Raw genomic sequence first — 24093 nt, 5'->3', positions numbered from 1 at the left:
ACACACACACAACTCACACACACACACACACTCACTCACACACACAAACACACACACACTCACACACACACACACACTCACTCACACACACAAACACACACACACACACACACACACACTCACACTCACACTACAGGGTATAAATGATCCGTTCTGAGCTGGTTGAAGATAAATTTATAGTTTGAAATTTTAGAATATGTTGCGAGTACAAGATGCTTCATATCTTCAGTAGCTACCTGCTAAACATTAAAAAGCTGTGAGTGACAGAAGCACACAGGGGGCACAAACATCCCTAACGCATCAAATAAAACAAAATAAACAAACAAAGAAAGTCAAAAAGCAAAAGAAACACACAGAACGTCTTTATTTGTCAGACACAGATACTGTATCTATTATTTCCCTCTGGGATTAATAAAGTGATCTATTTATCTATACACGCGTATCCAAGCTTGTTTAGAAGTTGGGGTCTGATCACAGCGTCAGTCATTGCACGTCTTCCCCAAAGCCTGGAGGGTTAAAAGCCTCGCTTATGGGACCAAGAGTGGCTGAATGGCAGAGCCAGGATTCAAACCAGGATTTTGAACTTGTAGCCCAAAAGCTCTACCCACTATGTTACCACTGGCCCAACATAATATGAAACAGCACTGCACTTTGGTGATTCAAAATCTTAAAAATATTTAAATTACACTGATCAGCCATAACATTAAAACCATCTCCTTGTTTCTACACGTCCTGTGACCGACTCAAACAGCAGCAATAGATGAGCGATCGTCTCTGACTTTACATCTACAAGGTGGACCAACAGGGTAGGAGTGTCTAATAGAGTGGACACTGAGTGGACATGGTATTTAAAAACTCCAGCAGCGCTGCTGTGTCTGATCTACTCATACCAGCACAACACACACTAACACACCACCACCATGTCAGTGTCACTGCAGTGCTGAGAATGATCCACCACCCAAATAATACCTGCTCTGTGGTGGTCCTGACCATTGAAGAACAGGGTAAAAAGATACAGTCAGTAATTGTAGAACTACAAAGTGCTTCTATATGGTAAGTGGAGCTGAGAAAATGAACAGTGAGTGTATATAGTGTTATGGCTGTGAAAAATCATAAACATATAATAAATAATTTGCTTCCAGCTTTGTGGCCAGTTTGGGGATGATGCTTCACTTCTGCATGTTTTTGGAAGGTGCGAGAAAGCCCAGATGAAACCCACTCTGAAATAGGGAGAAGATACCAAACTCTTAACAGACAGTTATAGGCAAAGTTTAAAAGCAGGTACACAGGAGCCGTGTTGTTCTTCAGCACTCAGTCTAGCTGAGCATAATAACATCGGCTGACTTCTCGTTGCTCCTTTGAATTAGCTAGCCAGGTTCTTCTGCACCGCCTTTGCATTTGTTTATCTTTGAGTCTTTGACTTTAGCTTTAATACCTGAAGGGCTTTAGTTTTTTGTGTAGGTGTGCACATATACCATATTTACTCCCACCAGAGAATAAGTAACATTTAAGATCTCAAACTTCAGCAATCTGAAAAAGCGCATATATATACTTCTTACCCAGACCTGATTCAGCCAGAGCTACTGTGAGCCTAGGGCTACAGATTTGTTTGGCCCTTCATGACCCTGTTAAAGAAATTCGATTGAACACAGTAAAAAATAGAAAATAATAACAGAGTTGTCAATCCCACACCTAACACAGACCAAAAGTAATGATCTTAATTCTTCACTGTCAAAATCTGCTATCAAAACTCAACACTCTGTTGTAGAACATTTTTCTATCAGCAGGAGATCAGAAAGTTCCTCGACTCACCGATATTAATGTCAATCTAAAGTCTAATTATAACCCATCGTCTGCCTTTTCACTCGGATTCTCAGATTTCTGCATGAAAAAGCTGCAGGGCTGGAACAGTGGAGCTCATTGTGATGTGAGAACTATTCAGGAGAACCAGTAAAACATAGAGTAAACAAGTGTTCATCCATTCTGCTGAGCATGATGAGAGAGGTTAGTGTGTAAAGTTTCTGTCCATCACGTCACTTTCATTAACTCAAAACCAGAGATGTAACGATGCACCACGAGACAGTTAAAAATCAGTCATGATTCGAATCGGTTATTCATTTAAGATGAATCGATATTCACTTTAAACAGCAGAGGGCGCTGGCGCTATTCACCTCGCCTGGTTGACGGCACTTCACAAAGTTGCCAGATAGGGGGATTTTCCAGCCAAATGTATTTATGTGAGGATACTTTCTTTATTTGTATTATTCATTTATTTATATAATGTTGGGCTGCACGGTGGCTAAGTGAGTAGCACTGTCGCCTCACAGCAAGAAGTTCCTGGGTCCGATCCCTGGGTGTGTTTGCATGTTCTCCTGTGTCCGTGTGGGTTTCCTCCGGGTGCTCCGGTTTCCTCCCACAGTCCAAAAACATGCAGCCAGGCTAATTGGAAACACTGAATTGTCCTATAGATACCTACCGCTAGATGCACAAACCAGTGCATTGTAGTGCCGGTCCCAGGCCCGGATAAAATAGTGAGGGATGTGTCAGGAAGGGCATCCGGCGTAAAAATTTTGCCAAATCAATGCGGATCATGATCCACCGAGAGCCGACCCCACAACCGAACGGGACAAAGGCCGAGGAACAACAAAAAAAGTATTTATATAATGTTGGATTTCATTTCAGTTTTTTTTACACAATGAGCATTATTTGGCATAGATTGTACCTACCTCAGAAATAAAAGGGCATTAATTATTTAGATAAATAAAAGATAATAACAAATACAGTATTTTATTTTATTTTTTTAAAGAGAAATAATAAAATGTCATAATTTGTCTTCAGTTTCATTTTGTTTAAAAAAATCGGAAAAAAAACGTATCGTAAATCCAGTATCCTGAATCGCATCACATCGTGGGTAGAGTGTATCATTACATCCCTACTCAAAACCTCATCAGATCAGAAATGAAGTGAAGGTTGCAGCTCCACCCCTGGAGAGAATCACGCTCCGTGCCACGTCTTTATTGGAGAGTGCTCTGAAATGGCAGCTGGTAGAATCATTAAGCCCCCTGAGAGAAAACTATGACAGGAAATGAAGAAGAGCCTCTCAGGACGAGATGGTGCGCTAACAAGCAGGTGGAGGTTGGACAGAGAGAGACGAGTCTCTTTACCCCATCCCACCGGGAGCAGAGAGGCGCTCTGGTGACATTTTCCCTGGCCTCCCTCATTTTCTGGGTCTTTAATTGGGGCTCTATGGGAGAATCTGAGAGAAGAGAGGACTTTATAGTGGAAATGCATTACTCAAGGACAGAGAGACCGAGTGGGAGTCATTGAGATGAACTGGACTACTTTTAACAAGGAACTCTTGGCCAGTCTGTTAGTCTAAATCCAAATTGTTCTCCATTTTTCTTCTTTTAGGGCTTTCAGCTTCCCTGGGACAGGTATTTTGAAGAAGATTGGCACAACTTTCAACCTTCATAGAATTAGCTGTTTAGCCAATTTGGGCATCCAAGCAAGAAGGGCCTTGGTCAGGAATGTAAGAAAGAACACAAAGGTCAGGAGAACCTGTCGGATAGTCAACCAGCTCTCCATAAATCAGAGCTTTATGGCAGGATGGTGAAGAAGACAGCGGCCACTGTTGAGTGCACTTTTGAGAGCAACATGAAGAAAATACATTCACAGATATGACGGGACATAATTAAACTCTTTGAGCAGACAGCAAGCACTACACATCACCTGTCTACTACAATCCCTACTGTAAAACGTGGTGGTGGCAGCATCATGCTATGGGAGCGTGTCTCAGCTCCAGGGACAGGGAGAATAGTAAGAGATGAATGAACAGATAAATGCAGCCAAATACAGGAACCTACTTTAAGAAAAGCTTTAGTCGAAACTTTAGCTGAACCCCATGTGTGGAGGGACACAGAGACGATGATTCAGACCTGCATCATCTATTCTAATAGAGCTTAAGAGGATCAGCTATGAAGAAAGGGATAAACTGCCCAAATCCAGGTGTTCAAAGTTTGTAGAGACGCATCCATCATCAATCAGTTACAGAAATCATAAAATAATAAAACGATTATGACACGCTGCTAACAAGTGAGTGTAAACTGCTGATGTATATCATAGATCATTGTTTACACAGTGGTGCTATAATTACGGCTTAAACGTCTCATTGTGGGAAAATAATAAAATAAACTTTATAAAATAAAGTTTATATGATCGTCTCTACACTGTGTACTAGTACTGACATGTCTTGATTAAAAACTTAATTAAATACTTTATTCATTAATAAATGTGTCTCCTAGTAACTGAACTTCAATTTTCTCTTTAGTCGAGGTTTGAGCAGCTACACGGTTTGCTTTTTTTTTTTTAGAATTTTAGCAGATGTAGAAAACTCAGGGAGCAGAACTGGAGTTAGAGTTTGATCAGGGACAGAAGTGAGGATGAGGATGTGGACTGGTCTGTGTTTAAGGCTGGACCAGTCAAGGGCTTAGCGAGGGCGAGATTCTCATGAATAAAACATGGCCGGCGGTGGCAGCGCTATATTTTAACTTTACAGGACAAACCCCGCTTCGCTTTCATGAATACCACACCTGCTATCTGCCGGTCTCAATGGGCCTGGTGGGAGGAACTGGCAACCATGGTGAATTTAAACGAGATGCCATTTTATGCAGGAATCAGTGCTGAAATGCCAAGGTCAGGCTCTGAGGGAGCACGGAAAGACCTTGGGGATGGACACGCTCTTTCCCCGCTGGTTCAGCCACACAGGTTTTGGACGGGTTTTAAATGTGTGGAAATTCCGGCCTCAGATGGCAGATCCGGTCTGAATGGATTTAAAGGTAAAGTTAGTTCAGGAAATGCAGTCTGACATTTTTAACATCAGTGGAGAGATCAGAGCTGAGCGTCCACACCTTCAGGATCACTACACGGCCAAAAATGTGGACATCCATTTATATGAGGTGGTCAGTGTGTCTGTGTGCAGTTCATTTATATGAGGTGGTCAGTGTGTCTGTGTGCAGTTCATTTATATGAGGTGGTCAGTGTGCAGTTCATTTATATGAGGTGGTCAGTGTGTCAGTGTGCAGTTTATTTATATGAGGTGGTCAGTGTGCAGTTCATTTATATGAGGTGGTCAGTGTGCAGTTCATTTATATGAGGTGGTCAGTGTGTCTGTGTGCAGTTCATTTATATGACGTGGTCAGTGTGCAGTTCATTTATATGAGGTGGTCAGTGTGCAGTTCATTTATATGAGGTGGTCAGTGTGCAGTTCATTTATATGAGGTGGTCAGTGTGCAGTTCATTTATATGAGGTGGTCAGTGTGTCAGTGTGCAGTTCATTTATATGAGGTGGTCAGTGTGTCTGTGTGCAGTTCATTTATATGAGGTGGTCAGTGTGCAGTTCATTTATATGAGGTGGTCAGTGTGTCTGTGTGCAGTTCATTTATATGAGGTGGTCAGTGTGTCTGTGTGCAGTTCATTTATATGAGGTGGTCAGTGTGTCTGTGTGCAGTTCATTTATATGAGGTGGTCAGTGTGCAGTTCATTTATATGAGGTGGTCAGTGTGCAGTTCATTTATATGAGGTGGTCAGTGTGTCTGTGTGCAGTTCATTTATATGAGGTGGTCAGTGTGTCTGTGTGCAGTTCATTTATATGAGGTGGTCAGTGTGCAGTTCATTTATATGAGGTGGTCAGTGTGCAGTTCATTTATATGAGGTGGTCAGTGTGTCTGTGTGCAGTTCATTTATATGAGGTGGTCAGTGTGCAGTTCATTTATATGAGGTGGTCAGTGTGCAGTTCATTTATATGAGGTGGTCAGTGTGCAGTTCATTTATATGAGGTGGTCAGTGTGTCAGTGTGCAGTTCATTTATATGAGGTGGTCAGTGTGTCAGTGTGCAGTTCATTTATATGAGGTGGTCAGTGTGCAGTTCATTTATATGAGGTGGTCAGTGTGCAGTTCATTTATATGAGGTGGTCAGTGTGTCAGTGTGCAGTTCATTTATATGAGGCGGTCAGTGTGTCTGTGTTATTCAAATGAACTGAACACCACACATCCCTTGCCGCTAGCCCACCACTGCTGAGACCTGGGTTCCAAACTCAGTGGTGCTGTCAGCTGGATGGAAACAAACGTGTTTGGCTTTGTTTGAGCTTAAATCTTAAATGAGCTGCTGATGAAGGACCGGATCATCTACACAGATGCGCTTACCTGCTTTTCAGTAAAAAAAAAACTAATAAAATAACAAACTTCATGTCACTTTTCATAACAGAAGCGTGTTTATATTTCTGCTAAATACGATTTGGTTCAGGTGATCATGTAATCCTTCATATCAGGTGTCTGTGTTGGAATGAAACAGACACTGAAATAGAACAGCTGGCGTGTAGAGACGCGGAGTCAAGAAAAATTAGCAGCAATCTCTTAATTTCCTTCCAGAGATGAACATTTGTAAACGAAGCTGAAATTACATTTTAAATTTGTGAGTATTTGTTTGACATCAACTGAAACTGTGAAATCAGGAACAATTAGAAGCATTTCTGTAAACCGGCTGTGAGCTTCTGCGTCCTTCTTTAAAAAAAATCAGGACCCAAGTATTACTGGCTCTGCCCCCTTATCATGGTCACTGAGTCACTGAGAGAGAGAGAGAGAGAGAGAGAGAGAGAGAGAGAGAGAGAGAGAGATTAACCAGCAGGGCGCCACATATCAGAGCTCTCACGGTGAAGTGTGTGAGTCACAGCATCTTGAACAGTGTAATATGATACACTCGCCTACTCAGAGTCGAACCTAAAAACGAGGGGCGGAGATGGGAGGAGAGGGCCGGGGATGAGAAGAGCCCGAACCAGACAAGCTCTTTAAATCCTATTTTAAAAGTCTATAAGATTAAAGCTACAGAACCGTTTCAGATACAGTACAGCAGAGCCTCTATAGAGGGATTTTGAACCCTTTATTGTGACCCTGTAGCCGATTGGTTAATTAAATAAGCAGTTTACTACAATGAAATGGTAAATCTCATTCACTGTCTTAACCGCTTATCCAGTTAGGGTCGCGGGGAGGGGGGGGGGGGGGGAGTTCAGTGACACCCAAAAACACCGGGTTCAAGGCTGAACTGCACCTTAAACAAGATACCAAATCATCTAGAGGCATCGTTCACCCATTTACTTATCCGCCGAGAAAAAGAACATGCTAAACTCTGCCCTTCCATTTACAGGAAGGTGTAACGTAGGAGTTCTCTCCAGTACAACAGCTGATCTGCTCTTCTGAAGCAGCAGCTCAGGATCAGGGTTTGATGGAACAGTTTTCAGAACTCCCGCTTTGATTGGCTGCTGCAGATCTTCGTTTTAAACCCTCCCACATTCTGCAGCTTCACTGCTAATCAATACTGCACTGTGTGGTGAATAATGAATACCGAAAGATCTTCTGAACCTAGTGGTGCAGTTCCACCCCGCTGTACTCTGTTCTGCACCCATCAGTGTTTTGTCCGCTCTACTGCACCTGATCTCATTAATTAATGCTGGATAAAGAGAAACGTCGATCTAAAGATCTGCTGCTGCCCAGTTTTAAACTCTACTTAATGGTACATGACCATCAGCTGTAAGTACAGGTAGGGGTGGGTGGGTTTAGATACACCTATTAGGGACCTGATGTATTTTATAGAATGTATTTATTTCCCCAAATGTTTTTTATTTAGTTCATTTTTGAGTTTATTGTGGGTTATTTGTTAATATGCCAAAATCTGCTGGGTTATAAATGTAATAACCATATAAACCCTAATGTTTGGTTTTATGTCCCTTAATTCCACCAGGTAATTTTAACAGCAGCCATCAAAAAGCTTCTGGCACGACTCTAGTTGGATCTTTGACCTCTCTACTAAGCAAAATTGGAAAAGTTCAACCACATCTGTGGGTGAAATAGATTTTTCAGTCTTGTTCTTACGTTCTTAATGGGGTTGAGGTTAGGACACAGAGAAGTCACCTGCTGGAGTCAATCACTAATGAATAAAGAATTAAAAGGTCATGTGACAAAGTTAAATAACTTAACTTGAAATAGTGTTCGCATATAGTGTATCAGTACACCAAAGAAATGTCATTAAAATAGAGATGTGAAAACTAAGGAGTCGTACTAAAGCTGTGAACTCTGAACTGTGGGTAAAGGTGCAGGAGGAGGAAACTGTCGGTCCATTTCTGTAACTGATCTAGTTGGATGAAGATACGGGGAGGCTGTGGGACCAGAGAGTGACGGCATCTACACCGGAAATGTTGCGTTTAATAAGGTTGTGTACCGGTGCCGTTTATGTTTCCTGCAAGAAAAGAATTTGCTGCAGTTGAGCACTTGTTTCTGACAGCTCAGCAAAAGCTCCTTTATTAGCAGCAGTAAAAGAGGAAGAACGTGTGAGGATGAAGAGCGGTACGATTCCACTTTCACTGGGATGTTTCAAGCATTTTATAGAAACAAAGCTGGAATTTATGGATTAATAACTAACCCACTACCTCTGAGATCCTGGGTTCAAATCCCCCAGTGGTGCTATTGGACAGCTGGGCGTCTACATACATAATTGATTGGCTGTTGGGCACGGTGGCTCAGTGGGTAGCTCGATCCCCAGACGGGGCGGTCCGGGTCCTTTCTGTTTAGAGTTTGCATGTTCTCCCCGTGTCTGTGTGGGTTTCCTACAGGAGCTCTGGTTTCCTTCCACAGTCCAAAAACATGAAGTCAAGTTCAGTGGAGACACTGAATTGCCCTATTGGTGAATGGGTGTGTGTATGTGTGTGTGTCTGCCCTGCGATAGACTAAGCCTTTAGGACTCCACCAAACCACCGTAAAAGTAATTATCTCCAAATTAAGAAGATAGACTTTATTCGTCATATATACATATACAGGTGTACAGTACAACAAAATTATTTCTTCGCATATCCCAGCTTGTTTGGAACTGGGGTCAGAGCGCAGGGTCAGCCAGTGTACGGCGCCCCTGGAGCAGACAGGGTTAAGGGCCTTGCTCAAGGACCCAACAGTGGCTGCATAAAAGAAATAATGTAACATCACTTTATGTTTAATAACCTGAAATCGTTCTGGGGTGTGTTACTGCATTGAGCCCAGTGATTCTGGGACCCTGACCAGGATAAAGAAACAACAAACGAATAATGAATGAATGATTTATCAGCACTGCACAGCAGACATGTAACTATCTGACTGGAGATCTACATAAATGAGCCGGTGTACAAGTATTGCTAATAAAATGCTCGTGAGCGTACACCTTCAGCTCAGCCACTCACTGCTGAAACAATAATCATGTCATGTTCATAAATATTGCACCACCATCTCATCATCTCATCACTTATTCCACAATCAGACTGACACCGGTGTACACAGCGAGCTCGGCTCCACACGGTCGGCTCCGCACTTTAACTTGCGCCGATATATCGTCACGCCGATCGGTCCCAGGTAATGAAGTGTAAAATATTAAACATGTTTGTGTGATTCTAAACTTGAGTTTTATATTGAACATCCAGAAAAGTTTGTATAAAATAAGCCGATTGGAACAGATCTACAGAGGCGACCAGAGATACAGCGCAGAAGTCAGAGAGAGACAAACGATAATAGAAGAGCCTCCTACTGTGCTGACAAATCTGATCTGCCTCCGATTACCAGCGCTGGATCTGTCTTATCATGACCCACATAGCAGCAGTGATCTCTCCATCCCCCCCCCCCCGCCCACCTCTCCGGAACCCTCAGAAAAAGTGAGAAAAACTAAAAAAACTAAAAAAAACTGGCAAAGTCGTTCCTCTCTTCTCCTCTGTGCACCTACACGTCCAAGTTTTCATTTCTTCAGTCCTCTTCAGCTAAAGAAGTGCTGCTGCTGCTGCTGCTGAGTCGGATCTAGGTGGGTCCAGCGCTGAGACGTCCTTCAGCAAAATTTCTCAGACACTCTTCACACTCACACTTCAGCCAGGAATAAAGATTTCTCTTCCTCGTCTTCATGCTCGTCGTCTCTCTCCTTCCATTTCTTTCTCTCTTCTTTTTTTAAACCCGCCACCACCAGCCTGTTCAGTCACTCAGCTTTAGGTTAGGAATCGATCAGGAGATGCTAACAATGACACAAACCTGTAACAAAGAGTCTGTGTGAAAACCTGGTGAGCTGCCTTGCTGCCTACTGCTACCTGATCGGCTGCCTCAGTAGAGAGGATTCTAATAACACACTCACTCACTCACTGTCTTAACCACTTATCCAATTAGGGTCACGGGGGTGCTGGAGCCTATCCCAGCTTTTCAATGGGCGCAAGGCACACAGTAACACCCTGGACGGGGCGCCAGTCCATCGCATGGCAAAAACACACACACACCCATTCACCTATAGGGCAATTCAGTGTCTCCAGTTAACCTGACTGCATGTTTTTGGACTGTGTGAGGAAACCGGAGATCCCAGAGGAAACCCACGCAGACATGGGGAGAACATGCAAACTCCACACAGAAAGGACCAGGACCCAGGACCTTCTTGCTGTGAGACGACAGTGCTTCTAATAAGACATCAAACTCATAAGGTAGATTATTTGGACGTATTACCTACATGGCAATTACAGTGATCACGTCACTGCAGTTTCGCTTAATAAGCTAACACAGTTAGCCTCAGGCCATTCAAACCAATGGGCTGAGGTGGCACAACCCGCTAGCATGCCAGCTAACGTCTCCCTCCGTGTAGCGAAAACGCTTAAACTGTCCCTGACGAGCCCCAATTTACAGATAAACGACACTCGTGCACCTTTATACAGATTAAACATCGATGAGGATTTATTTACATTTGAAAAGAACTCCGTTGGTTGCTCCTCATTCGTCCATCATATTTGTAATTTTTTGTGAGAAAAGTTGTGCCGCACTGAATGCTGGGATTGCCTTCGCCGCTACATACAGTACCTTCGAAATAAGGTGCATCAGTAAATTAAGGAATTTAGACATGCCCTCTTCTCGGGAGTGTAGGATGATGTAAACAGTGTCTATGTAGAGCGATCACTAGGTTTTTGAACAGACCCACATATTTATATTTTAGGCATTTAGCAGTAGTGTGACAGTGTTTTGTCTAAGCAAATGAGGGTTAAGGGCCTTGCTCAAGGGCCCAACAGTGACAACCTGGCAGTGGTGAGGCTTGAACCAGTGACCTTTCGATTACTATATTCATATCATATTAACTAATATAACTAATAACAAACAGAACAGTGGATTCGGCTCTTTGACTTTAATCTTTCTGTTTAATCCTGATATGTTTGTGATGAGATGTTAAAGGTTTTTTAAGAGGAACATTTCTCAGATCTTTGAGGGATGAATGATGATGAATTTGCAGTTATGAAGGTAATTAGGGTACGCTCTTCAAGTGAACGACTGACATCAGGGACTGACAACAGCATTTCATTAAAAGCGCTGAAAGCAGTCCGAGGTCACGTCCCTTTTCCATCGGATTTCTATTTAATTTTTGTTTTCTTTAGACTGCTGCTGTATTTAGACTTCATCACAGCCGATCATTACCTTACATTACCTTACTCGATACTGTGTTTACACCAGATGCCCTTCGTGACTCGACCCTGATACTTTCTATTCAAGTAGTAGCGGAGTGAAGTCGCTGAGCTTTGGTTGCACTAATAAACATTTCTTTTCCCAGTTTGATTAGCAGCAAGGTCATCGTTAATTAAGAATTACTGCAGATTAACGGAGACTCCAGAGAGCCGTCCTGTGAGAGTGAAACACAGGAAGTGAGAGGATGAGACGATGGAAGTTACAGAGGTTTACTGAGTGGGATAGAAGTCATGGATGAGCTCCATAAGAAGTCATAAATGTGATCAGAGCTTGTTGTGGTGTCAGTGTAATTAAAAATGGTTAGTGTTAATGAAGCGTGACCTTGGTGCTGAGGTGGATTCTCTGGTGTATTTCAGACCCTCATAACTGTAGATATCCGCTTATTAACACACGATATTACAGTCCTCTCCCAGTCTCAGTGACTGGGGTAAACAAAATAACCGAGGGCTGGTTAACCTTTCCCAATGTTTGCTAAAACAATATACTAGCCAAAATTTACCAAATCTGCTCAGTCTGTTAAATAAAGCTGGAGCTCATCAAGTGAACTGGTCCTGAAACCTCCTACTTACTGCACTCTGCTTAAGGTGCAGAGATAAAAATCCTTAAATTGTTTTAAGTCCATCACAGGGCTTCGTCCATCCCTCCAGACACAGTTCTCTTTAAACTCTGGGTAGCGCTGTCGCCTCACAGCAAGAAGGTCCTGGGTTCGATCCCCAGGTGGGGCGGTCCAGGTCCTTTCTGTGTGGAGTTTGCATGTTCTCCCCGTGTCTGTGTGGGTTTCCTCCGGGTGCTCCGGTTTCCTCCCACAGTCCAAAAACATGCAGGTGTGGTAAACTGGAGATACAAAATTGTCCATGACTGTGTTTGAGGTTAAAACTTGTGAACTAATGAATCTTGTGTAAGGAGTAACTACCGTTCCTGTCATGAATGTAACCAAAGTGTAAAACATGACGTAAAAATCCTAATAAACAAATAAACAAACTTTTAATTGCACTTCAAAAGCATTCTCTGCACCTCATTAAGCAAGACTTGTTTAACCTGGGGGTGGCTCCTTATAAGCGACTTTTGTAACTCAACTCTGTTGTCTCTGTTGGTTCATTAGACTGATATGCCGGGTTGAAGAAGTACCCAGCATTCCTTTGTCTACCCTTTATAAGAGTCCCATCCTGAATATGAGCTGCTTTTTTGTGATTTTGCTGCTGCTAGTTTACTGAGACTCTAAGGTTGGGTTGTAACTCGGTGGTGGATTGAGTAGCTGGCACAGTGACAACTCAGCTCTCCTTTATTTCCTCTGGTGTATATTTGCTTGTTTCCTGATTATTGCTGGGAGGTTTGTGATTATGCTCCTGTGAAGCAATCGTCTGGCTTTGCTATTGTCATGTACTGATTCAGAATGTGGCTTATTGTTTTTATAGTTCATTACTCTTACAATCTGCTTTATTTATTCAGTCAGTTGTTTCACCACTTTGATTTCATGGCTCTTCAGCCACAGTATTCTGTCTTGGTTAAGTATCCTGTAATTGGGTTTAACCTGTTGTAACACTGCAGGTGTGGGGCTATATCAGGCTATATGACCCTTTGACAGTTACACAGTAGACTGTAAATATTTTGGTAACAAGCATTTTCTCAACCACACCATCACACAGACAACAACAGCAGCAGCTCCCCACACACCCATTAAAGTCAAACTCTGAATAACATCAGCAACTGGCCGTCCTCTCTGTTCTGTGGTGTGTACCGGGCGCGTGATTACCAGGACTAACTGTAACCCTCAGACGTGCTGAACTTTTCAGATTGTCACTACATTACACTTTAGCGCCCACTTTACACCACTCTTACACCTCAAAGCTTGTAACACAACAACAGTGTGCTGATTAAAGTGCCAGGCTAACACACCCTTTATGGCATGGATCCCAGGTGGCAGGTTGGCTGGCACTCAGCACACAAGGACTTTACACACTGACAGTTTTCACTGTGGCGTCGAGATTCACAGTGATCCTAAAGCATTACAGAGAATACTGGTAACACTACCCAGTGGCATAATACCCATGATGCATTTCAGCAATGTAGTGGGTTCCTCCATATAAGCTTTAGTTTATGTCTTAGCAGATTTTTACCTGGCATACTGCTGCACTAGATCTTGCTCTGGGTGGGAGGACATTCTCAGCACTGGACTACAAACCTGACAGCAAGTAAAAAAACCCTAGAACTCCCTCTGCTGGGATCTACATTTGTAGTTCCATTCTTTTTAAGTCTTTGTGCAGGAAAAAATGCAATGAAATAACTCGTTATCTAAAGTTGGCCACTATTGTCAGTGTACACTGTATTATTCTACAAAGTAGTCCTGAATACACAATACCACCCAGTGCTGGGAATGTCAATAAAATAAATAAATGTTAATAAAATGTCTATCAAAACCACTGAATATAGACAATGGCTATTTTACCTTTTTCAAACCTCCGTTTGCTACTTAAACTATTAACTCACTCTTGAAGTACCCACAGACCCTGTTGTTGTTATAAAGTGAATCTTTATAGTGTTTAGTTTAGTTTATTTATAAAGCACTCTTAAAACAACTTACGTTGACCAGTGCTGTACATTCATTCAAATATACACATAAAACAAAAAAAATTCACAGACCAATAAAACAAAACAAAAATAATTAAATAAATAAAAAAATGAATAAATAAAAACAAAAAATAAAAGGATGAGGTACATGACAAAAAAGGAGAAAAGATGGATAAGACAGATGCAATGCTGACTACAATGATGTAGGACAATGGCATTTCTTACCCACGGTGCTCAAACAACCTCTCACTATTCAAAAGCAAGTTTATATAAATAAGTTTTTAAACGCACTTTAAAAACAGAAATGGAAGGTGCTTGGCGAATGGTGGGAGTTGAGTGTTCCATGGTCTCAGAGCATAAACTGCAAACGCACGATCACCTCTGAGTTTCAGACGAGCCCTAGGAACAGCCAGCAGGTTCTGTGAGGATGATCTCAGAACACGCTGTGTTGAGATGGGAGTGAGCATTCTGGGAATATAAGACGGGGCTTGATCATTAAGTGATTTATAGTGATTGATAGTGTACTATTAAGTGTTGGGTCACCCCCTCTAATTGTTGAATTCATGTGTTTCAGCCACAACAGTTGCTAACAGGTGTAATGAATCAGTTATATGCTACCAGTAAAGAAAATGATATGCTTTTGCGGCAACATTTCAGCAACAGTTTAGGGAAGGCCCTTTTTAGTTTCAGCATGACTGTACCCCTGTGCACAAAGTAAGTTCTATAAAGAAATAAAGAAACTCCAGTGACCTGCACAGAGCCCTGACCTCAGCCCCACTAAACAGCTTAAATAAACTGGAACATAAACGTCAGTGACCAGCCATACAAGAGCTCTTTTAACTGAATAGGCACAAATTCCAAGATCCAATACCGTGTATCTTAGTGTGGTGACAGGAAAACTTCTTTAATTTACAGTGCAATTAATAAGCCCTCGCTGCTGATTTTACTTTGACCATATAAACACCAACAAGTTTTTAGGGACCCGGTTATGAAACAGTGACGTCTTTTTTTTGCCCAGCAGTATTTAAACTCATTGTGGTTTCTGAATCTCAACATTGTGAAGGAACCACAGTTTCATGTACGGTTCATGTACGGTCAGACTAGCCCTATTTCTATGGCTTCAGAGAAGTCACTGTGTGTATCTTTGACACACTAGATTGTCTGAAAAGCCACAATGAAGAAATTGGATTTACGATCCCCAGTGCTTCTTATTATCAGCTTGCGTGGTAACAGTTTCTGCTGCTGTATTACAAGGAACCATTACAGTCTAATATCTGGTTTTCTTTCTACTGCATCGTCCCCACTGGTTTGAGTCAATAAGTACACACAGTTTGGGACTTCTATTAGTCCGACTTCTATTCTGTTAGCAAAGATCGAAGTAATCTCATTCGAGAAACGACAGAGCGGCATTAGATTTTGATAAATGATGAAATAAATTCTGCACCATGGTGGTGGTGCAGCTGTGCTCGTGCTTTCCGTTCGGCCTGTTGTCGACTCGTCTCGGGTCTTTCTGGAGCTCGGTGCGAGCCAGAACACTCATTCTCCATTAAAGTGCCTGAAATAAGAGCCTTACGAAACACTACAGTGACGCACCAAGCAATTAAACAGAGCCGAGACGGGCGAGGGATGGAGGTGTATCCTGGGACTTGTTGTCCTAAAGTGTCTGCCAAGCGATTAGAGGGGTGGGAACTGGAGTATGACAGGACGAGACAAAGCACCGAATTGTGACATCCCAAAATCGACATGGATGAGTGTGGGAACAGGCAAGAGGGGGATATCACCGGTGCATAATGGGAAGTGTAGTGAAAATGGACGATTAAAGTGCAGATGTTTTGCATAAATACGGCGATTCACTCACAAGACAATACGTCTTAGTTTAGAGACTGCTTTGTTTACATGCTGCTCCCCTGTGTGTGTATGAATATAAATGATAATGTGTTGTGAAGTTTCAAGCTGCGCTGGAGTGATTTAATTACTGTACTTGCAGAAAGTCATTAATTACGACCTTAAGAAACAGGAGATGTTTGTGGGTTTGGTGTAGAACAGGTTCCTGATTGTCTTCTGATGTATTACACAAGAGCGAGTGATTAATCTTGTAGAACATCTCAGAACTTGTGGACGGATGAAAGTGGGTTAAGGAGGCGAGAGTACCGGCTGGTTAATAGTGACTGATGCTCCTGTCTGCTCGGATGGTTCTTAATATTTCCCTCATCATCAATCCCCATTAAGGACCAAATTTTTATATTGATCTCTTCATTAGGTGGCCAATTAAAGCGGAGCAATTAGCACAGAGACACTTAAGACTATGGAAAAAAAACACAAACATGCCTAGAAAGCTACTTTGCACAGCTTGTACCGTTCTGGAAATTGATTTTCTGCTCTAATTTCTCACTTATCGCGCGACAGCTACCAACCTGACAGGGACACAAACACTCGCTTTGTTCAGAGCAGAAGAAGACAGCTACTATGTCATTTCAAACCGCTCCTGCAATGTCACAGACTAAATTTGTTTAGGAAAACGGCTAACAAGTGTGAAGAATTCATGTGATTCACCTATTGAGCTCACCCCCCAATTCCCACAGCCCCCGCTTGCATCAAGAATCAAATTCAAAACTGGTTTTTGTGTTTTTCAAGGTTTCAGATGGTTCTGTACCGTATTATCAGGAAAACACACCTGCGTGCCAGCTCGGGTCTTTTATGCCAGGATCTGAGATCTGAGCATGCCTACAGAGAGAGATATGACTGCTTTATTGTCCAGGCGCCTTGGTGATGGATTGAATCTCAGTCTCCTGCCTGAACGGCCCAGTGGCATCTCGATTCCCGCCACAGAGATCTAAAAACCTGATCTTTATGAAACAATATCGGAGAAACTCTGTATTTCTCTACACTGTTCATTCATTCTGCTCTTACTTTAGTGCGGTTCTGTTTTAAACTGTTTATTTTTAGTGTCTGAGTGTCTAAGTCAATTTTATTTGTATAGAGCTTTTTACAATGGACTTTACAGAATCCAGGACCTACAGACCAAAAACCCCTGTTGATCAAGCCGAGGGCGACAGTGGCAAGGAAAATCTCCCTTAAAATTACAGAAAGAAACCTTGAGAGGAACCAGACTCAGCAGGGACCCCCGTCCTCCTTGGGTGGCCTGGAGGATAATTTGAGTAAACACAAAATGAAATTAAACTAAAAGTTATAACTAGTAAAAAATAATTGGAGAGTATTACTGCTACAGTAAAGCTTTGAGCTTTGTGTCATTTGCACATCAAGCTACAAGCTGAAGAAAAACCGAGGGCAGTGTTTACACCCCGTACATGTATTATTATATATTCATACATACTGTACATGTTAGGGTTAATATTGAGTCACGGTATATATTTCAGTTCCCTTTATTGAACAGCTGCCAGCCTTGTTTAACCGGGTCTATCTGGTCACCCTGCGCTACACTCAGATCACTGAACATTATCACAGCACTTATGTTGCTCTATAGGTTCTATTTCTTTCAGTTTTTTGCTGTTGCTAGTTTCCTCCATTCCTCTGGGATCAGAATAAGAAAAAAAAAGACGACATGATTGTGTAAAATCCCTGTAGGAAATCCTACGTGTGTGTGTGTGTGTGTGTTTTCCACCCTAGCACACGGCCCATTGGTCAGCCGTTTTTGCTCCCCCAGCACTTTCCACAGATGGACTGGGAATCTTCTCCATGTCGTTTGGAAAGTATCGTTGCTGAATAGATGATTTTTCCGCTCATGAATCATGGGTATTGTTGCGCCTGCAGCTGTTTTTCAGCTGAACTTTATGTACGTTGCTCTGTATAACCCTACGTTCACACCAGCCTGGATGAGTCTTTGATTTCACTCCTGCTTTCTCTCGGCTGGGGGTGTAGGGAGAAGCCACCACTGTTAATGCTCGGGGCCAAACATATTCAGTCAACTAAATCATATTTACATACAGCTGTGTTACTTTTGTTTTAAAATGTACACTGTACTGCCAAAATAATGTAGACATCTGACCATGAGCTTGTATGTTTAGTTTTAAAACCATAAGCGGCAGTTCTAACAGAATCTAATTCACAGACAGGACCCGTATTGGATCTACCTACTGGGATTTCTCACTGCTCGTATAGGAGCTATAACTTGGTAACAGTGATTAGTCATGTTTACATGCTATGCTTTGACAGTATCTGTGATGACGTAACTCCTCGACACGTAACTACAGCGTGCATGTGTGCATTTTAATCAGACTGCTTGAGATTGACTGGGTCAGGTTAGACGGCGGGGAACAAATAGTTTTCTGTCTGCATTATGCCTAGCTCACACTACATGATTTAGATTTTTGCCCTGACTTTCGCTTGCTGACTGGTCGGTGCTAGATTTGCCGGCTCGGGAGCAACTCGGCGTTCGCTCGGCGATTGACCTCGGCTCTCAATCGCTATGTGTGAACTACTCAACATGTGTGAACCGCTCGGCGACCGAAGAGAGATATCCAGCTTGCCAGATATCTGGATCTGAGTCGCCCAACTGGCAATAAATTCGGTGTCGAACAGCCAATGAGAACGCAAGATACGGTGTGAGGGGAAACGCAGGGGAGGAGTGTAAAAAGGTGGGACAGGGGCTTAATATAGTTTATATCAGAATACATCGGCACACACACGTTTTTGACCTGATCGTTCTCTACAAAACATAATACCAACATTGCATTGCAAAAATATTAATTAACCTCCAACTCACTATAGAACGATACCTGCTGTTCATGTTGCCAAATCCACTCAGATTCATTTATTTTTCCTCTTTGATTTTACGCTGCACATCAGCGCACAAACTCTGATCGATCTTTACTTGTTGACGTGCATTTTTGGACGTGGTATCATTAAACCCCTCGTCACTTCTCGCGTTTGTTTTCGTGACAGAACGTAGTTTGGGAGAGCAGAGAAGCTCGCCTGTGATTCCAGTTGGTGATAGATGGTGTAGTGTGTGACCCCTCTATCACCGATCAGTCGTGTAGTGTGAAATACCCTCCGACTTGAAAGACTCCCGATTACAAGAGATCCAGTCGTGTGGTGTGAACTGTACAGCGACCTGACCACTTGGAAAGTCGTGTAGTGTGAACTTTACTGGTTTTACCTTCATTACTAGTGTTACCCACATTTTCTGGGTTTATTTATTTTATCTTGTGGACTGTATTTTACACATTGCTTTTTTTTTTATCTGGATCTGTGTAAGACCAAAAAATATTATTTCTATAAATAACAGAATCCACAGTGACTTAGAACTGAGGTGAGTACAACCCGTACACACAACTCTGACAAGAGCAAGCCGGGATGTGAGTCTTACACAACCATGTTTCCATTTCAGGAACAGTGTGAGACAGTTGTAGGAGGTACGAGAGGAAACACCAGCAATCATCCCAACAAGTCAACACACACTCTAGTTGTTTTTCTAACAAATAACCGTATTTTTATAAAAACTAAACCTACACGACAGCTGCCTGCTTATTCAGAGCTGCTCGATCCAGCACGGTTTTCCTGTACGTGCACAAAATTGTGATGAATTTAATGAATGGTTTAAGAAACCATCATTCTGCTGCTCTGTATTAGTGCATACAGCTACGTATATAAGTAAAGCTTGTGTGTGGCAACTCACCATGGCGAGCGGGACGATGCCGGACAGTTCTCTCTGGACGATGTGGATTCTGGTCTCGGTTTCCTCCGCAGAGGCTCTGATGCCCGGATACTCCACCATCCATGAGATCAGCCCACTGCCCACTGAGTCCACGATCACATCCACTTCCAGATCCACCTGCACCACCCGCTGCCACCCGGGCTCCACCCTGACGGAGACAAAGTGAAACAATTAAACAAAACAAATCAATATTAAATTATTTATTTATTCATGTATTCTGATGAGGGTTCTGGTGAATCCGACATGGCTTGGAAATTAAGCGTTTGCATTATACCTGGTCATAATTGTAAGTCGATTTATTTTAATAAAAGCGCCTCATAAATGTTGTAAATGTAAAAGATCGGTTGTGGTGGGTCTGTTCTGGCCCTATCCTGGGAACACTGGGAGCAATATGGATGATCGGTCCAATGGCAGCTGGAATAAACAAGGCAAGCAAGGCACAAATACAACCTGGGCAGGGTGTTGATCCTTTATAGGGCATTACATGCTTATTTATTTGTTCACATCTACAGCAGCCAGTTCAACATGTGGAAAAACCTCAAACAAAACCAAGACATGATTGGGGTGAGACCTGAACCCACTGAACCGGAGATGAGCATTGACCAAAGTTCCAAGAACCCTTATTGGTGTACAGTACCCACACTACTAGCTGGTCCAGTATTTATTTATTTATTTTTTATTTTTATTCCCCACTTTATACTGGACAGAGTTTTGGTGGAAACACTGGGAATCACTGGGCACAAGGCATGAATACCCTGGATAAACCATCACCCACCCCTCAGAAATAGCCAATCACGTCTGTGTATCATGTCTGGCTGCTCAATAACAACACTGAGATTTAAACCTGGAAATGAGGAGTAAGCAGAATAGATCACTGCTCACCCCAGCGCCCTTCCAGTCATTTGTTTGAAATAAATATTTTTGGTTAAAATGATTCTAATCATGTTTTCCTTTCTATTTACGTAGAACAAACTAATTTAAACCCTTCAGTGATTCAGTATTATGAGAATATGAATCTTTTTCTCTTCTCAATATTTAATTTCTATTTGTTGAGGGCCAAAAATGTTCCTTTACACTAAAAGTATTATTACATAATCAAATACTACTTAGAACATGTAGATATGCTTAGGGCATGAATGCCAGTAGTCATATTCCAATATTCTCAGAATACTGTTACAATGGAAACTGTGTCAGTTGCATTTTATGATGTCCAAAACCCAGTTCTATGAAATCTCTGTTAATGGTTGAATCTTCTACTGTCCTACAGAGTCACTGATGGGAGTATAAAGGGTGATTATGTTCTTTCCTTCCTATCACACTCGCTGAGATTTCATGTGAGACTTAGTCAATGCGATCATTCACTGCACAAAAGATTAAAACTCTTTTTTACCCATAATTCAGTCTCTGAGGTATTTTATTAAGAGTTTTTACCACCACATTGTTTAATATAGTAATGCTATTTATGAAACAGAAACTGTTAAAACACATCTGTAGCAGAAACTATTAAATAGAACTTTTACTGCAGTGCTGTTTTTTTCACCCTGATGAATTTCCTACTCGTCTGAAAACTGAAATCTTTCATGTTTTAATGATCTCAGACACGAAGCTCAACTCAACCGAGCACCTTTTAAACATTTGTATAAGTTCAGCTAAAAATACGAAGCTTTTAAGTGTGACACGATCTCATGAATGAAACCTGCATCTGTGTCAAAACAAGACACTCTTCATTAACACCGGTACTGAGCCGCCGCAGAGCCGCCCGGAGAGAACCAAACTAATAAAGCTACAGGGAATAAAAAACTACACAACTACAAACTGTCCTCGCCATCATTTAAATATAGAAACTAAAACACTGGAGTGAGTCTGTGCAGAGGGTGGATTTAACCTGATAATAGTGGGATTTAAAACAAGCACAATATAGATCATTTAACTTCTCATTATAACGAGGTCTGTGGTAGCTGGTGAACGTGCCCCGGGTTCCCAGCGAAGCAGACATTACAGAGCTCAGAGAACAAAGGCCTCTTATACCAGGCCTCCTAATTAGTGCTGATCACCCGCAGCCGTGGGGCTGACTACTTAAGCCAGCTCCACACAGCAGCGGGTGTCACACCTTTGTTTGTTTTCCGGTCCGTGGTGGCAGCTCGTCCACACGTTCGTAGCCTTAGCTGGTAGCCCTGGTGGCGTATGCCATTCGGGTAAGTAAAACCGCAAGGTTTGAGGTAACTGGTATGTTCTGTTGGTCTCGTAGATATAGTGTGGTGCGACGCGGTGCAGTCCTCGAACTGCAGTTCATTTTGCGCTAGCAGTTAGCGTTAGCGGTTTCACTCAGCGCTGTGTTAAAGCGCTGAAAGTATTCTGGCATCAGTGCCTTCAGTTATTCTGAACATTGGATTCTCCAACCGCTGGGTGGCGACTCCGCTGAGCAAGCGGTTGCCGTGCTAAAGACCCCGGTTCGAATCCGCAGTCTAGAACTGCCTAACTTTGTTTATTTGTTTCTTTCTGGTTTCAGATTGGTGTGTCAGCTCCGCGATCCAGGGCGCGCCGACCGGTCACTGCGATTGTTAGTCGCGGTGTTGGGTCTAGCGCTCCTCGGAGTTCCCCTCCTCTCCCTTCGCTCCTAAGCGTATTAGAGGTTCTCGCGCTCCCGTTTTCCAGCACCACTACAGTGCGGTGGTAACGCTCCCGGCTGCCACGCGGCTGACCGGGGTTCGCGTCCCGCTTCCTTCTGTTTTGGTTTCACTTTGTCTATTTTTCATTTAGCTGCGTCAGCAGCTCCGTCGGAGTTTCCGATCGGGTTTTTTGTGTTCTGTTTTTTGTTTGCTGTTTATCTTTCCGTTGTCCTTTATAATTAAATAAAATAGTATTATTATTATTTACTTCTGCATTTGCGTCCTTTCTTCCCACGTGACACTCATGTCATTTAAATATAGTTCCATTGTGTAGGCTGAACTATCTCACACACACACACACACACACACACACACACACACACACACACACACACACACACACACACACACACACACACACACACACACACACACACACACACACACACACACACACACACACACACTAACAGCACATCGGCTTGCTTATTCATAATCTCATGTTTTTGCTGGATTAACTGGGTTCTAACGTTGCTAAAGCTTTTAAGGCGGGCTGTTAAATCCAGTCTGTCCACAATATTTACTGGAATATTGGATGACTGTGAACTATAATCAAACCATCTAAACCTGCATGAGCTGCAGATGCCATACCAGGGCTCTAGAGTGCGACCAATTTGGTCGCACATGCGACCTAATTTCTCAATGGTGCGACTAAAAAAAATCTCAGGTCGCACCGGTGCGACCAGGCATCCGAGGGAGAAAAAAACCAGACACACATTAGGCCAATATCCTGGTCTAAACCAATCAGAGATAGTGAAGGGCGGGACATTATTGTAGCGGTGATATGTGAGCGACATTCAGCTCAGCCAATCAGAATGCAGCACCAGGTTTATACACGTGCGTTCGGATGTTCTGCAGTTAGTTTAGTTTTGTATATGAGACTCGCCGGATGTCCCCAGAATGGAAGTTCGGGTTCTGGAGCTCGGCGGTGTAAAGTGTTGTAACGCTCACTTAAGTCCTGACTAAACAGTTAAAGTGACTCGACCCTGCCGTGTGCCTTTATTCCCACACCTCCACCACCGCACAGCAAAAGACCCGCAGCATCCCCACCGGACAGCGGCTAGGTGAGCCGACCCTCTAGTAGCAAGTGGCTAATGCTAGCGGTAAAGTGCGGCGATAGTGAAAGTAAAAACACGACAATATTTTCGTTAAGTAAAATATAAAAATAACTAAAAGACCAAAATATATTAGAATACATGTAGTCAAAATACACAGTGAGTGGCACCGCAAGCGATTTTGGGAATCTGTGTAAAAGATTCAGTAAAGCCGATAATATAATGCACTGCATTTAAGATTACACTCTAGAGCCCCATACACACACACACACACACACACACACAAACATATACATATAATTTTAAATATACACACATAAATAGATATACACACATACATACACATTTACTCTATTATTATTTTTTATAATTTTTATAAGTGTGCTATAATTAGTGTATAATACTATAATTAACTGTATTAACTGTATAATTACTACAGTATATTAACTGTAAAGAGCATGGGAAGACCATGGCCGGCAATAGTATATTTGTGACTGGTTCTAATACATTTTGAATTGAAAGGCTGAAAAAGCCCAATGCATCTATAAAACACATTACATGCCGCGATAAATGCACTGCC

The 24093-nt window shown here is 42.4% G+C and overlaps 1 protein-coding gene across 1 annotated transcript in view; it reads right to left on the bottom strand.

The window, feature by feature from the left end:
* The window catches only part of LOC134318503 (transmembrane protein 132C-like), a 56801-nt gene extending 34568 nt beyond the window's left edge, over window positions 1–22233 (bottom strand). Inside the window, exons 1-2 of the mRNA XM_062999479.1 lie at window positions 21900–22233; window positions 19751–19937 (exon numbers count right to left, since the gene is read on the bottom strand). Of these exons, the coding sequence (XP_062855549.1) occupies window positions 19751–19849 (99 nt within the window). The 5' untranslated portion in view covers window positions 19850–19937; window positions 21900–22233. The remainder of the gene's footprint in view (window positions 1–19750; window positions 19938–21899) is intronic.
* Between the last annotated feature and the right edge of the window lie 1860 nt (window positions 22234–24093).

This window comes from Trichomycterus rosablanca, chromosome 7 (genome assembly GCF_030014385.1).
Source record: "Trichomycterus rosablanca isolate fTriRos1 chromosome 7, fTriRos1.hap1, whole genome shotgun sequence".
NCBI classification, from domain to species: Eukaryota; Metazoa; Chordata; class Actinopteri; order Siluriformes; family Trichomycteridae; genus Trichomycterus; species Trichomycterus rosablanca.
This window is presented reverse-complemented; position numbering and strand designations above follow the sequence as displayed.